Here is a 15,311-nt window from a genome sequence, read left to right on the forward strand (position 1 = left end):
ACGTGATCAACCAGGCTGCAATTCATAGATCAGGCTGCGAGCAGCCACATCCAACAGTCTGGCTGACCAGACCACCAACCAAGAGTCGTGATCAGAGACTGGATGGCAAGGACATTGATCCTCCTAATTGCCACAAGGTAAGGTAAGCAAACACAAAATATTCAAATGATTCACAAACAAATGGGTCCCCCATAGTACAGAATCCAAAGGTTATCCAACACTAAATACGAAAGAGCTGGTGATTCAAGGAGCAAGTCAGACTTTTCTGACATCAAGTAAAGGACTGATCATTGTTGACATCTGGAGCAGGCAGCTCCCATGATGCTGCCACATTGTAGATCTCACCTGTAACTAGGAGGGAACCTAACTGCACAGTTGTTTCCACAGTTGTTTGAATTTCTGTGAACTTTGCAGTTATCTGTTTTGCTACATTTTCTTTCTGGGAATCGTTTTTTCAGTGAAGGGGAGCATGAATCCCTTGCTCCCTGCACCTCTGTGAGGGGGGGAAGGAGGGGGGAGGAGGGGGGAGAAAGGGAGGGGAGGAGGGGGGGAGGTGCCACATTTTGGCCTTTGGCCTCTGGAAGGCTATTAAAGGACTTGCAATGGCTGATGTGCCTTACAGGTGTAGAGCAATCTCAGTGTGGCTAGCAGCATGGAGCCACTGGTGAAAAAATCAATCTTAGGAAAAGCTTACTGACGCAAGCTAAACAAATGTTTGGTGCAGCCTGCATCTGGTCCAGGCAACTCGAAGTTCAAACCCTCAGTGTTTGTCAAGGCGGCGAGATTCATTATGTTTTTGTGTACCAAGTGTGCTCCACCTTCTTTGTTCAACACCCTCAAGGAGTTGAGCAGTTTAGTAATGGGCTTGGTTCTGCAGAAAGGTATCTCCTGTTTCATTTTCATGTTCATTTCCATGTTCTCTTATATTGGTTGAATCTGGTATGAAGACTCAACATTACAACATATTTCTCATACACAAAATGGTTATTATAGAATAACCCCCAAGGTCAATACAACCACTTACTGCAGAGGATGAGTCACAATAATGTGGCACATACTAGAAATTGAAGAGACGACAACGTTTTTGGTCCGTCCTGGATCATTATCTAGTCAATTGTGATGAGACAAGGGAGGCACGGCCATTAAGTAGGCAAGAGAGAGGCGAGGAGATGGAAATCTTAGAGGAAGACTTACTTGTCCACTAAGGTCCTTATGACTGCCACAGTGTCCAACACAAACTTGTCCGTAAGATTCGAGAGAGCTGTACTGTTGATGCCATCTTCGCTGACCTGAGAATTAATCACTCATTATTAACACTTAATAATAAATATTTTCTATACACTACAAATAACTAACACTTGCCATGCAATACATATCCTGTCATGTCTATTACACACACATGCTTCACTGTTACCATTTTCCGATTGTTGCCACCGAAGGCGGCTAGTTTATTGTGCACCCCATACTTATCCTGTGAGCGGTAGTGCAAAAAGCATTACAGAGGGGCACAAAAGGCCTTTATCAAACCTCATCTTAGATTATTACATAAACAATTTCATCTATCCTTCACACCTTATAGTTACAATGTCAGCTAGTTACAGAGAAAGTGCTATTTCAAGAGCTATATATTTACAGAAAGTCATTATACATTAATGGTAGGTCTTATCGCTAATACATAATAGTTTGACCAATGGGGATATTACAGAGTCACAGGGGAGCTTCTGTTTATTATTAGTCCTCACAATACTGTACACTACTTTTTTCTGAATCTCATATGTCGTTTATCTACTGGAAGCGAAATGTGGATAAAGTGCAAGGATTTCAGGTAGTTTATCCATGGTAATAAGATAGGCTGCCATATACAGAGTGAGCTTAGATTTATTTCTAAATGGCTCAATTTTAATACAAACCAAGATATATTGTTCGAGTGTGTGTGTGTCCCTGTCTTTGTCCACACACTTTACACTTTACTTCATCTAGATCCCTATACAAGCCGAACTACCAGAGATACTTGTAGCCAAGTCTAATACGAGCTGTGACATCTGTTAGTCTGCTGACTTTGTTACTTGCCCCATACACATGTTTTACTTCACACATTTCATTGTGATGAACAATGGACCTGCTAGTTCCATTTTGCACTGTTCTGCTTTCTTCAAATCCATCCAGGAATTCTCGTCAAATGACACTTTTAAGGGATCTATTTGATAACTCAAGATTCCATTCAATACTGTCTTTATTTACTGTAGCCTTAGTAAGGGCATCAACTTTGTCATGTTCCTGCAGGCCACTGTGAGAAGGAATCTACAACATTTTTATATTTACCCTCTTGCTAAGTATTCTTATATATCTACGTCTAGCTTTTACCATTGCAATACATATCCTGTCATGCCTATTGCACACATGCTTCAATGTTATCAGCAATACATATTCTGTCATGCCTATTGCACACATGCTTCAATGTTATCAGCAATACATATTCTGTCATGCCTATTGCACACATGCTTCAATGTTATCAGCAATACATATTCTGTCATGCCTATTGCACACATGCTTCAATGTTATCAGCAATACATATTCTGTCATGCCTATTGCACACATGCTTCAATGTTATCAGCAATACATATTCTGTCATGTTTATTGCACACATGCTTCAATATTACCAGCAATACATATCCAGTAGTACATGAATGAAACACACAAAGCCTACAATCAAAGTACTGTACCTATTTACACAACAACTGAACCTCACATTGTATTTGAATACAGTACTCACCGATCCCGAAATGAACTCTATATCTTCTCTGTTGATGATGATGTCATCATTACTGCCAGGCTCAGGCTGTGTCTTGCAACAACACGTCCCCATCACTAATTCACACACACTCCACACATTGGTACTCCTGTTCCATCTAGATCATGGTACAATTAACCTTAATTTAGTTCTTGTATGTCTCATGTTATTGTTCGAACAAAAGCCTCGTTTATACATTATTAATAGGTAATTTGACTGGGACACATCAGTAATTGCTCCACTCGAACACCATCTCCCCACTGGCTCCACCAACACAATCTGGAAAAAAAATAAAGTTACTTCTCCAAAGATTTTGATTAAATCATGCTCACAGCATTAGTTTACTGAAGGCAATTATTTCCTAAAGCTCTCTGCATAAGACTAACTTTTTCGAGAAACTTACTACAAAGCTGTAGTGCTGGAATGACAGCAAAGGAAAGACTCAATGTATGTGTAAGTGTATTAAAACTAAACTGTTGTCTGTAACCTACATCCTTCCTCAAGGTGTTGTATACAATGTACCTTGAATGCTGTATACTATACTAATGGCTTAGTGTAATTACAGTGTACTACAGTGTGCACAGTATACCGTGCTGCATAAAGCCACCATTAACAATAACAAGTTAATTTTTGCAAACACAGGTACACAGTCGACAAGTTAACACTTTCGCGCTCTCGGCGCTCAAAAAAAAACAATACCCCAGATGCTTTCGGCACTTCGCGCGCCTACGCGGTAAGACCGAAAAGTGTACACTCTTTTGACTGTCCTGACAATAATTGAAGGCGCACGTATTTAAATTTGGTATCACTGTGTTCGCAATGAAATTGTCTATAAGAGCATACCTATAAAATGCCGCCCAAGCATAAGGAGTATCAACACCAAATAAAAAACTATGCAGATCACTCGCCGAGAGCGCCAAACAGCAACAAAATGTTTCCACTCTCTTAATGGTTGCGAAGCCTACAGTTGTCCTACATCGCTAATTTTGGTATCATTGGAATCGCAATAAAATTCTCTACACGGACATATGCATATGAATGTTTAATATAGGTAATTGCCCACCCGCAAGAGTGTGTGAAGTGGAGAGTAGTTAGCCGCGAGCGCACTAGCGAAAACACAGGGGGAAATCATGCTTGGAAAGTTTATACGTTTCCTTACCCTACTTTTCTATGTACATATTTCTTTTTTATACCAATGTGTTCGCAATAAAATTTTCTAAAAGATGAACTGTATAACATTTGTACAAAGCATGTGTAAGAGAAGCGCCAAATATAGAACCACGTCGCTCGGTATGCGTTCGCGGCAGAAACGAACGCATTGTTTTCGTTCGTTTGATGTTTGTCATGTTTATACTTGTTGAAACATTTTATAATTTGTATGACAGTGATCGCAGTAAAATTCCCTACACAGACATATACATAACACATACAAATATTTCCCACGTGTTGGATATATCAACGGCTAAAGGGAACCCACTGCCACACGCTCGACACACTCCCAAACATACTTTGTGTATTTTTTTTTTTACTCATAGAAGTTTATGTGATATAATATTCATTCTGGTACCAAAAAGTTCGCAAATAAATTCTCTACAAAACAAAAGTATCCCCATCCATTTCGGTTAAAAAATGGAATTTATAGAAATATTTTTTCGATGGACGAGAAAAGTAGGCTGTTATGCGGAATCGTAAGAAAAAATGGCGACGAGTTATCTCTAATCTAAAGCGCGAAAGTGTTAAGTGGATCTCCTGTAGCGTTGTAAACCCATGGAACCGCCTACTCGCTGAACCCGTAAATGTCAAAACTCTGCAGTTTTAAAATTCAGCTGGAAAAGATCATCAGGGCAAATGGAGAGGCCTTTGTCAAGCCACTGACTTCCTGTCTTCATCGAGGCCACTAGTATTAGTGGCCCTCAGGTAAATTCAGGCAAGTGATAAGGTGGTGAAGGCCAAACCCATCAGTAGTTTTGAAGCGTTAAATGAGAGAGTGCTTGGAAGACGGGACACCACGGGCATAGCTCTCATCCTGTAACTACTCTTAAGTAATTACAGTACTGTATACTGTGCTGCACAGTTTGCTGTACTTGCAATGTGCAAGTTTTCACAACAGACGATATTTTGGGACGAGAGTCATTACAGTAAACGTAAACATCACTCGACTCCTAACCATGACACTCGACTTGTGATACAGTGTAAGGACACATGTTTATAATGCAGCAGGGATGGGTGAAAACATATGTGTGCCTTTACAACAATACAATTATCATATATTCTTAACACAATTATCTTCTTTAACTTTCTTGGATTGAAGAGCAAATGGTGTGGACTGGGAGGGTGGGGATGGTGAGTGGTGTGGGCTGGGGGAGAGAGGGGGGGAATATGGTGATTGGTGTGGGCTGGGGGAGAGAGGGGGGAATATGGTGAGTGGTGTGGGCTGGGGGAGAGAGGGGGGGGAATATGGTGAGTGGTGTAGGCTGGGGGAGAGAGGGGGGGGGAATATGGTGAGTGGTGTGGGCTGGGGGAGAGAGGGGGAATATCGAGAATGGTGTGGGCTGTGGGAGAGGGGGGGAATATGGAGAGTGGTGTGGGCTGGGGGAGAGGGGGGAGGAATATGGTGAGTGGTGTGGGCTGGGGGAGAGGGGGGGAATATGGAGAGTGGTGTGGGCTGGGGAGAGAGGGGAGGAATATGGTGAGTGGTGTGGGCTGGGGGAGAGGGGGGGAATATGGCGAGTGGTGTGGGCTGGGGAGAGAGGGGAGGAATATGGTGAGTGGTGTGGGCTGGGGGAGAGGGGGGGAATATGGTGAGTGGTGTGGGCTGGGGGAGAGAGGGGGGAGGAATATGGTGAGTGGTGTGGGCTGGGGGAGAGAGGGGGGAGGAATATGGTGAGTGGTGTGGGCTGGGGGAGAGAGGGGGAGGAATATGGTGAGTGGTGTGGGCTGGGGGAGAGAGGAGGGAGGAATATGGTGAGTGGTGTGGGCTGGGGGAGAGGGGGGGAATATGGTGAGTGGTGTGGGCTGGGGGAGAGAGGGGGGGAATATGGTGAGTAGTGTGGGCTGGGGGAGAGAGGAGGGAGGAATATGGTGAGTGGTGTGGGCTGGGGGAGAGGGGGGGGGAATATGGTGAGTGGTGTGGGCTGGGAGAGAGAGGAGGGAGGAATATGGTGAGTGGTGTGGGCTGGGGGAGAGAGGGGGGAGGAATATGGTGAGTGGTGTGGGCTGGGGGAGAGAGGGGTGGTGTGGGCTGGGGGAGAGAGAGGGGGGGAATATGGTGAGTGGTGTGGGCTGGGGGAGAGAGAGGGGGGAGGGGGGAATGGTGAGTGGTGTGGGCTGGGGGAGAGAGAGGGGGGAATATGGTGAGTGGTGTGGGCTGGGGGGAGAGAGGGGGGGAATATGGAGAGTGGTGTGGGCTGGGGGAGAGAGAGGGGGGGGAATATGGAGAGTGGTGTGGGCTGGGGGAGAGGGGGGAATATGGTGAGTGGTGTGGGCTGGGGGAGAGAGGGGGAGGGGAATATGGTGAGTGGTGTGGGCTGGGGGAGAGAGGGGGGAGGAATATGGTGAGTGGTGTGGGCTGGGGGAGAGAGGGGGAGGAATATGGTGAGTGGTGTGGGCTGGGGGAGAGAGGGGGGAGGAATATGGTGAGTGGTGTGGGCTGGGGGAGAGAGGAGGGAGGAATATGGTGAGTGGTGTGGGCTGGGGGAGAGGGGGGGAATATGGTGAGTGGTGTGGGCTGGGGGAGAGAGGGGAGGGAATATGGTGAGTGGTGTGGGCTGGGGGAGAGAGGGGAGGGAATATGGTGAGTGGTGTGGGCTGGGGGAGAGAGGAGGGAGGAATATGGTGAGTGATGTGGGCTGGGGGAGAGAGGGGGGGGGAATATGGTGAGTGGTGTGGGCTGGGAGAGAGGAAGGAGGAATATGGTGAGTGGTGTGGGCTGGGGGAGAGAGGGGGAGGAATATGGTGAGTGGTGTGGGCTGGGGGAGAGAGGGGGGAGGAATATGGTGAGTGGTGTGGGCTGGGGGAGAGAGGGGTGGTGTGGGCTGGGGGAGAGAGGGGGGGGGAATATGGTGAGTGGTGTGGGCTGGGGGAGAGAGGGGGGGAATATGGTGAGTGGTGTGGGCTGGGGGAGAGAGGGGGGGGAATATGGTGAGTGGTGTGGGCTGGGGGAGAGAGGGGGGGAATATGGAGAGTGGTGTGGGCTGGGGGAGAGAAGGGGGAGGAATATGGTGAGTGGTGTGGGCTGGGGGAGAGAGGGGGGGGGAATATGGTGAGTGGTGTGGGCTGGGGGAGAGAGAGGGGGCCGCACTGGGGCACTACGGTGACGGGGGCCGCACCGGGGCACTACGGTGACGGGGGCCGCACCGTGGCACTACGGTGACGGGGGCCGCACCGTGGCACTACGGTGACGGGGGCCGCACCGTGGCACTACGGTGACGGGGGCCGCACCGGGGCACTACGGTGACGGGGGCCACACCGGGGCACTACGGTGACGGGGGCCACACCGGGGCACTATTGACATAATGGCATTGCAGGTCTGGAATCAGGATGATAAGCTGATAATTTTAAATGCCTACAACCCACCAGCAAGCAACACATGGACAAAGGAAGAACTGGATGACAAACGAGAGGGCCTCATAATGGTCATGAGAGATATTATTACACAAGCAGATAAAGATAAATCACGACTGTTGATACTGGGGGACTTCAACTTTAAAGCAATAGACTGGGAGGCCTATGAAGCAAGAACGGAGGACTTTTGGACATGCAGATTTGTGAACCTCATTCTGGAGACATTCTTGTATCAACACATAAAACAGACCACAAGAATGAGGGAAGGAGATGTACCGTCAGTACTGGATCTAGTATTCACCAGGAAAGAAGAAGAGATATTTGACATCCAGTACCTTCCTCCCTTGGGAAAGAGTGATCACGTCCTGTTAGACATTGATTATGCTTTAAGATATCACCTAGAAGAAAATGGGGACATTGAAACAGTTGATAAACTCGATTTAAGGAGAGGACACTATGGGGAACTTCAAAAAAATTTTAATGAGTGTAATTGGACAGAATTGTTGCTAGGCAGGGAAGTAAATGAAATGTATGCCAAATTTTTACAAATATACGAGGAAGGCACACAAACATTCATACCAAAACAGAGATGCAGGGCCAAAAAACAGGATTGGTTCGACAGAAATTGTGAGAGGGCAAAAGACACAAAAATGGAATCAGTATAGGAAGAGGCCAAACCCCCAAACATACCAGCGATACAAAGATGCGAGAAACAACTATACGGCAGTAAGGAGAGAGGCAGAAAGAAATTTTGAAAAAGGGATAGCGGATAAATGTAAAACAGAACCGGGCCTATTCTACAAATTCATAAACAACAAATTGCAGGTAAAGGATAATATCCAGAGGTTGAAAATGGGAAACAGATTCACGGAAAATGAAAAGGAAATGTGTGAAACATTAAATGAAAAGTTCCAAAGTGTGTTTGTACAAAATGAAATCTTCAGAGAACCAGACACAATAAGAATTCCAGAGAACAACATAGAGCGGATAGAGGTGTCTAGAGATGAAGTGGAAAATATGCTAAAGGAGCTCGGGAAGAACAAAGCAGCTGGCCCAGATGGCGTTTCACCATGGGTTCTGAGAGAATGTGCATCCGAGCTCAGCTTTCCACTTCACCTGATCTTTCAGGCATCCCTGTGTACAGGAATCGTAGCAGACGTGTGGAAACAGGCTAACATAGTTCCAATCTACAAAAGTGGCAGCAGGGAAGACCCCCTCAATTATAGACCTGTATCATTGACAAGTGTAATAGTGAAAGTATTGGAAAAACTAATCAAAACTAAATGGGTAGAACACCTGGAGAGAAATGATATAATATCAGACAGACAGTATGGTTTTCGATCTGGAAGATCCTGTGTATCGAATTTACTCAGTTTCTATGATCGAGCCACAGAGATATTACAGGAAAGAGATGGTTGGGTTGACTGCATCTATCTGGACCTAAAAAAGGCTTTCGACAGAGCTCCACATAAGAGGTTGTTCTGGAAACTGGAAAATATTGGAGGGGTGACAAGTAAGCTTCTAACATGGATGAAAAATTTTCTGACTGATAGAAAAATGAGGGCAGTAATCAGAGGCAATGTATCGGAATGAAGAAATGTCACAAGTGGAGTACCACAGGGTTCAGTTCTTGCACCAGTGATGTTTATTGTCTACATAAATGATCTACCAGTTGGTATACAGAATTATATGAACATGTTTGCTGATGATGCTAAGATAATAGGAAGGATAAGAAATTTAGATGATTGTCATGCCCTTCAAGAAGACCTGGACAAAATAAGTATATGGAGCACCACTTAGCAAATGGAATTTAATGTTAATAAATGCCATGTTATGGAATGTGGAATAGGAGAACATAGACCCCACACAACCTATATATTATGTGAGAAATCTTTAAAGGATTCTGATAAAGAAAGAGATCTAGGGGTGGTTCTAGATAGAAAACTATCACCTGAGGACCACATAAAGTATATTGTGCATGGAGCCTATGTTATGCTTTCTAACTTCAGAATTGCTTTTAAATACATGGATGGCGATATACTAAAGAAATTGTTCACGACTTTTGTTAGGCCAAAGCTAGAATATGCAGCAGTTGTGTGGTGCCCATATCTTAAGAAGCACATCAACAAACTGGAAAAGGTGCAAAGACATGCTACTAAGTGGCTCCCAGAACTGAAGGGCAAGAGCTACGAGGAGAGGTTAGAGGCATTAAATATGCCAAAACTAGAAGACAGAAGAAAAAGAGGTGATATGATCACTACATACAAAATAGTAACAGTAATTGATAAAATCGATAGGGAAGATTTCCTGAGACCTGGAACTTCAAGAACAAGAGGTCATAGATTTAAACTAGCTAAACACAGATGCCGAAGAAATATAAGAAAATTCACCTTCGCAAATAGAGTGGTAGACGGTTGGAACAAGTTAAGTGAGAAGGTGGTGGAGGCCAAGACCGTCAGTAGTTTCAAAGCGTTATATGACAAAGAGTGCTGGGAAGACGGGACACCATGAGCGTAGCTCTCATCCTGTAACTACACTTAGGTTACCTTGAGGTTACCTTGAGGTGTTTCCGGGGCTTAGCGTCCCCGCGGCCCGGTTGAGCTAGTTACAAAATTTAATATAAGTCGTCACATCAACAATGGGTTCGAGATCGACCTCAAGTACAGGTTCTAGATTAAGCAACTGACATATGTGGAGAGCTAGTGTCACAATTTATATGTTTGTCCTGCACACCGCCCCCCATCCAGTGGGCAGCGGTGGATAGGTTACAATCACTCAGTTACTACCTACAGTTTGCAAACTGGGGATATTTGGCTAAAATTTCTGGTACCTTACCTTGAGGTTACCTTGAGGTGCTTCCGGGGCTTAGCGTCCCCGCGGCCCGGTCGTCGACCAGGCCTCCTGGTTGCCGGACTGATCAACCAGGCTGTTGGACGCGGCTGCTCGCAGCCTGACGTATGAGTCACAGCCTGGTTGATCGGGTATCCTTTGGAGGTGCTTATCCAGTTCTCTCTTGAACACTGTGAGGGGTCGGCCAGTTATGCCCCTTATGTGTAGTGAAAGCGTGTTGAACAGTCTCGGACCTCTGATGTTGATAGAGTTCTCTCTCAGAGTACCAGTTGCACCTCTGTTTTTCAACGGGGGTATTCTGCACATCCTGCCATGTCTTCTGGTCTCATGTGATGTTACTTCTGTGTGCAGGTTTGGGACCAGCCCCTCTAATATTTTCCACGTGTAAATTATTATGCAGCTCTCCCGCCTGCGCTCAAGGGAGTACAGTTTTAGGCTCTTTAGTCGGTCCCAATAGTTTAGATGTTTTACCGAGTGGATTCTAGCAGTAAAGGATCTCTGCACGCTCTCCAGGTCAGCAATTTCTCCAGCTTTGAAAGGTGCCGTCATTGTGCAGCAGTACTCTACTCTAGAGAGCACAAGCGTTTTGAAAAGTATCATCATCGGTATAGCATCTCTAGTGTGAAAAGTTCTTGTTATCCAACCTGTCATTTTTCTTGCAGTTGTGATGGCTACTTTATTGTGTTCTTTAAAGGTAAGGTCTTCCGACATGAGTATACCCAGATCCTTTACATTGCCTTTTCGTTCTATGTTATGATTTGCCTGAGTTTTGTACGTGGTTTCCATTTTTATATTTTCATTTTTTCCATGGCGCATGAGCTGGAACTTATCTTCGTTCAACACCATATTATTTTCTGTAGCCCATAGAAAGACCTGATCTACATCTGACTGGAGGTTCGCCGTGTCCTCTATGTTGCATACTCTCATGAAGATCCTAGTGTCATCTGCAAAGGATGATACAGTGCTATAGGTTGTGTTCTTGTCTATGTCCGAAATGAGGATGAGAAAAAGTAATTACACTTAGGTAATTACTACGGTGACGGGGGCCACAACAGGGCACTACGGTGACGGGGGCCACACCGGGGCACTACAGTGACGGGGGCCACACTGGGGCACTACGGTGACGGGGGCCACACCGAGGCACTACGGTGATGGGGGCCACACCGAGGCACTAATCGAGGTACTGGCGCCCAGGGATTTCTTAGGACTACAGCCATGGATTACTGATTACAGACATCATAAAGTGCATAGTGACCCGCTGGAAAATTGAAAACAGTCATTAACAATGGAACTTTGTGTTAAATAGAGAATAAATGGGATACAAGTGGGAGCCAGTGTACGAGGCTTTGTGTACATGCATGTAGGCGGTATGAGGAAAAAAATAGTGAACAGTGATTCGTGGAACAGTGAAGTGGAACAGGTATCACAACACACACATAAGTTGGAAGTGTAGGAAAATCGTGCATAGAATATTATAAATATAGAATACTAGAAATATAGAATATTGGCAAGAGGCGGCATCAGCTAGGCTGTGTTTACACAAGCCACGAGGCCTACCTCAGGGCAGTCCCACAGTGATAAAGTACAGAAAATATATAGTGTAATATGGAAATGGGGATCTAGGAATTAGTAATAAGTGAGTGAGTACCATTGCAAGCCGGAAATTAGGTAGAAAATTCCTTGTAAGAATACAAGCAAAGAATAAATCAGCGTTATAAATCAAGTAACTAGAAACATCAACCTGGGACAACAAGAGGTCAACTGTACCGCACCCGGGACCAGCTTCGCTACCCTACGCTAAGTACCTGCCACAAAGTTTGAACAAAATAACATACATAATATTACAAATATATGGTATTCATATAATATTATATATATTAATATATACATATATACATATAATTTTATAAAGAGTTAAAAGGACTGACATCAACAAGTGATCCATACAGTGAAGCACAAATACAATACAATACATCAGACAATGGAGAGGTGTGGCAAGTGTTCGGGAGTATTGGGAAAACGTAATGTAGGTGTCAAGTGTTGCATCTGTAACACAAGATTTCACCTGGGCTGTGCAGAATTATCTCCTGGATGCACAAAAAGGCAAGGAATTTACTGGGTTTGCAAAGATGACAGATTAATGTTGGAGAACATAACTAAACTGATGAAAAACATTCCCGAGTCACAGATATTATCATTCACAGAAAAGCTACCAGTGATATATGCGGACTGGGAAAAGACAACATTGGATAACGACCAAAACTCAGGAACAGATAGTTTAGAGAACCGCAGTAGTGTGGACGAAGAGGGTATGGTGGTACAAAATAACAGCAATATTGCAGAGCCAGGTAATATAAACGATGAGAGCATCAGTGAGACAGAGTGCATAAATGAAGGAATTGGTACGAAAATCGGAGATGGCTCCAATAAAGAGGTAGACAAAACAGACACAGATATACATACCTTGAAAAATGCAAAACCGGAACATATTTGCAAATTCTACGCTAAAGGAATTTGCAAATATGGAAAATTAGGAGCAAAATGCAATTTTCTGCATCCTCGAAAATGCAGGAACATGTTAGCGAGGGGTACATGCCGTTTTGGAACAGGGTGTAGATACTTTCACCCTAAATTATGTAAATTTTCAATTAGGGAAAATATGCTACAATCTTCAGTGTCCAGAATTCTACGCAAGAGGTACACAGCGTTATAGACGGGAAGATCAATATGACACTAATGGAAATTTTTTAGAGGAAGGCAGAAACAGAGTAGTAAGTATAAGAGAGAGGAACAGTCAGATGGAAACACTACAGGATTACAGAGGGGAAGGGAGATACCCAAAAGACTGGAATACAAATTATCAACAAGCACACAAGTACTACACCACACAACACCCGTCCTACTACCAAAACTGGACGAATCACTTCCAAAACAACACACCCTGGACCTGGGTAGAGTGGGGGGAGAACTACCAAAGCCCACCAAAGTTGACACGCAATGTGGGAAATCATTCATATTTGCAAACATACAAGGCTTGAAACCAAAATCAAGAAATAAAGTCAAGTTCATAAATGGCCTCCTAATAGAATCGAACTCAATATTTGGTGCATTTACAGAAACCCACACAAAAGACCACATGGATAGTGAAATTTGGATTCCGAATTATAATCTATATAGATGTGACAGAGTAATTAGGTCAAGTGGAGGAGTAGGTCTGTATAGAAGAGCTGGCATGCACAGAGCTCCTGAACTCGTCCAATGAGGTGGTAGAGGTCCTTGGAATCAAGATAGAAAATATGAATCTACTTATTATTTTAATATACAAACCGCCAGATGCAACAGTTGAGGAATTCACTGAACAGATCCACAAAATAGAGAATATCCTTGATAACCTAGCAAAGCCAATACCAGATATCATCTTCCTTGGAGACTTCAATCTACCCAGTTTAAAATGGAGAATAGTAAACAATAACATCACAGCAGGAAGTCAACCTGGAAATAACCAACCACAGGTCAGAGAACTACTGAGATTCTGTGACAAATTCTCGCTCAGTCAGCAGATTACAGAACCAACTAGGAATGAAAAGACGCTGGACCTGATATTCACGAACAATGAGGAGCTAATCAGAGACATTACTGTCTCAGATACTACGTACTCGGACCACAAGCTCACTGAAGTGCAAACTAACATTAATAATGGTAGTAGGCCCAAGAGAAACAACAAGCGAGAAGGGCTATTCAATAAATTCAATTTTAATAATAAGAGGATAGACTGGGAGAAAATAAACAGGGAACTTACAAACACTCAATGGGAAAATGTTCTAAGAAATAAAAATCCTACACAAGGAATAGAAAAACTGACTTCTGAAACATATGAAGTCTGTCTGAAACATGTCCCTTTGAGGAAAGCCAGAAAGAGGTCCAATGTAGAAAGAGAACGCAGACGACATTACAAAAGGAGGAAGAAATTAACGGAAATGCTTAAGCAGTCGCAACTCTCCATACAGAGAAGAAATACAGTAATTTAAACAGGGAGATTGAAGAAATTAAACAGAGACTGAAGCATTCCTATCAGACTGAAGAAAGGCAACTAGAACAGAAAGCAATTCAAGAAATAAAAGAAAAACCCAAAATATTTCTTCACATACATATGCTAAATCAAAAGCGAAAACCACTGCCAGTATTGGACCTATTCGTATTAGTGAAGGTTCATACACTGATGATGCCAAAGAAATTAGTGAAATCCTAAAAAAGCAGTACGAGGACATGTTTAGCACTCTGATACTCAGCATGAAAGTGGAAGATTCGGACAATTTCTTTATGAATGATACTCAAACACCTGTAAATATAACTGATATCAACACGAGCGTGGCAGATTTTGAAAGAGAAATTGACAATATGCCCATGCACTCAGTCCCGGGTCCAGACTCATGGAATTCAATATTTATAAAGAAATGCAAAGTGCCAGTAGCACAGGCACTCAGTATAGTGCCAGATGCGCTTAAAGCAGCAGACATTGCCCCTCTACACAAGGGTGGTAGCAAAGCATTGGCAAAGAATTACAGACCAGTTGCACTAACGTCCCACATAATAAAAGCATTTGAGAGAGTGATCAGGAGTCAGGTCACTAGATTCGTGGAAACCAATGACCTCCACAATGCAGGCCAACATGGATTTAGAGCATGAAGATCATGCCTCTCACAGCTACTTGACCACTATGACAAAATCACCGAGGCATTAGAGGAAAAACATAATGCAGATGTCGTATACACAGATTTTGCAAAGGCATTCGACAAATGTGACCATGGAGTGACTGCACACAAAATGAGGTCAATGGGTATAACTGGTAAAGTAGGACGCTGGATACTCAATTTCCTGTCGAATAGAACATAAAGAGTAACAGTCAATCAAGTAAAATCGAGACCGAGCGCAGTTAAAAGCGTACCTCAAGGTACAGTCACCACTGCTGTTCCTAATTCTCATATCAGATATAGACAAAAACACAAGTCACAGCTTCGTGTCATCCTTTGCAGATACAAAAATCAGCATGAAAATTACCTCTGCTGAAGACATTGATAAACTACAAACAGATATTAACAAAGTTTTC

At 43.9% G+C, this 15,311-nt stretch overlaps 1 protein-coding gene across 2 annotated transcripts in view; it reads right to left on the reverse strand.

Annotated features, from left to right (window-relative positions):
• The window catches only part of LOC123764817 (RING finger and SPRY domain-containing protein 1), a 100,365-nt gene that overhangs the window by 82,745 nt on the left and 2,309 nt on the right, over positions 1-15,311 (reverse strand). For both annotated transcript variants that reach the window (XM_045752999.2, XM_069302673.1), the window contains exons 2-3: positions 2,774-3,070; positions 1,195-1,289 (exon numbers count right to left, since the gene is read on the reverse strand). In XM_045752999.2, the coding sequence (XP_045608955.1) occupies positions 1,195-1,289; positions 2,774-2,866 (188 nt within the window). In that variant the 5' untranslated portion in view covers positions 2,867-3,070. The remainder of the gene's footprint in view (positions 1-1,194; positions 1,290-2,773; positions 3,071-15,311) is intronic.

This window comes from Procambarus clarkii, chromosome 48 (assembly GCF_040958095.1).
Source record: "Procambarus clarkii isolate CNS0578487 chromosome 48, FALCON_Pclarkii_2.0, whole genome shotgun sequence".
Classification (NCBI taxonomy): domain Eukaryota; kingdom Metazoa; phylum Arthropoda; class Malacostraca; order Decapoda; family Cambaridae; genus Procambarus; species Procambarus clarkii.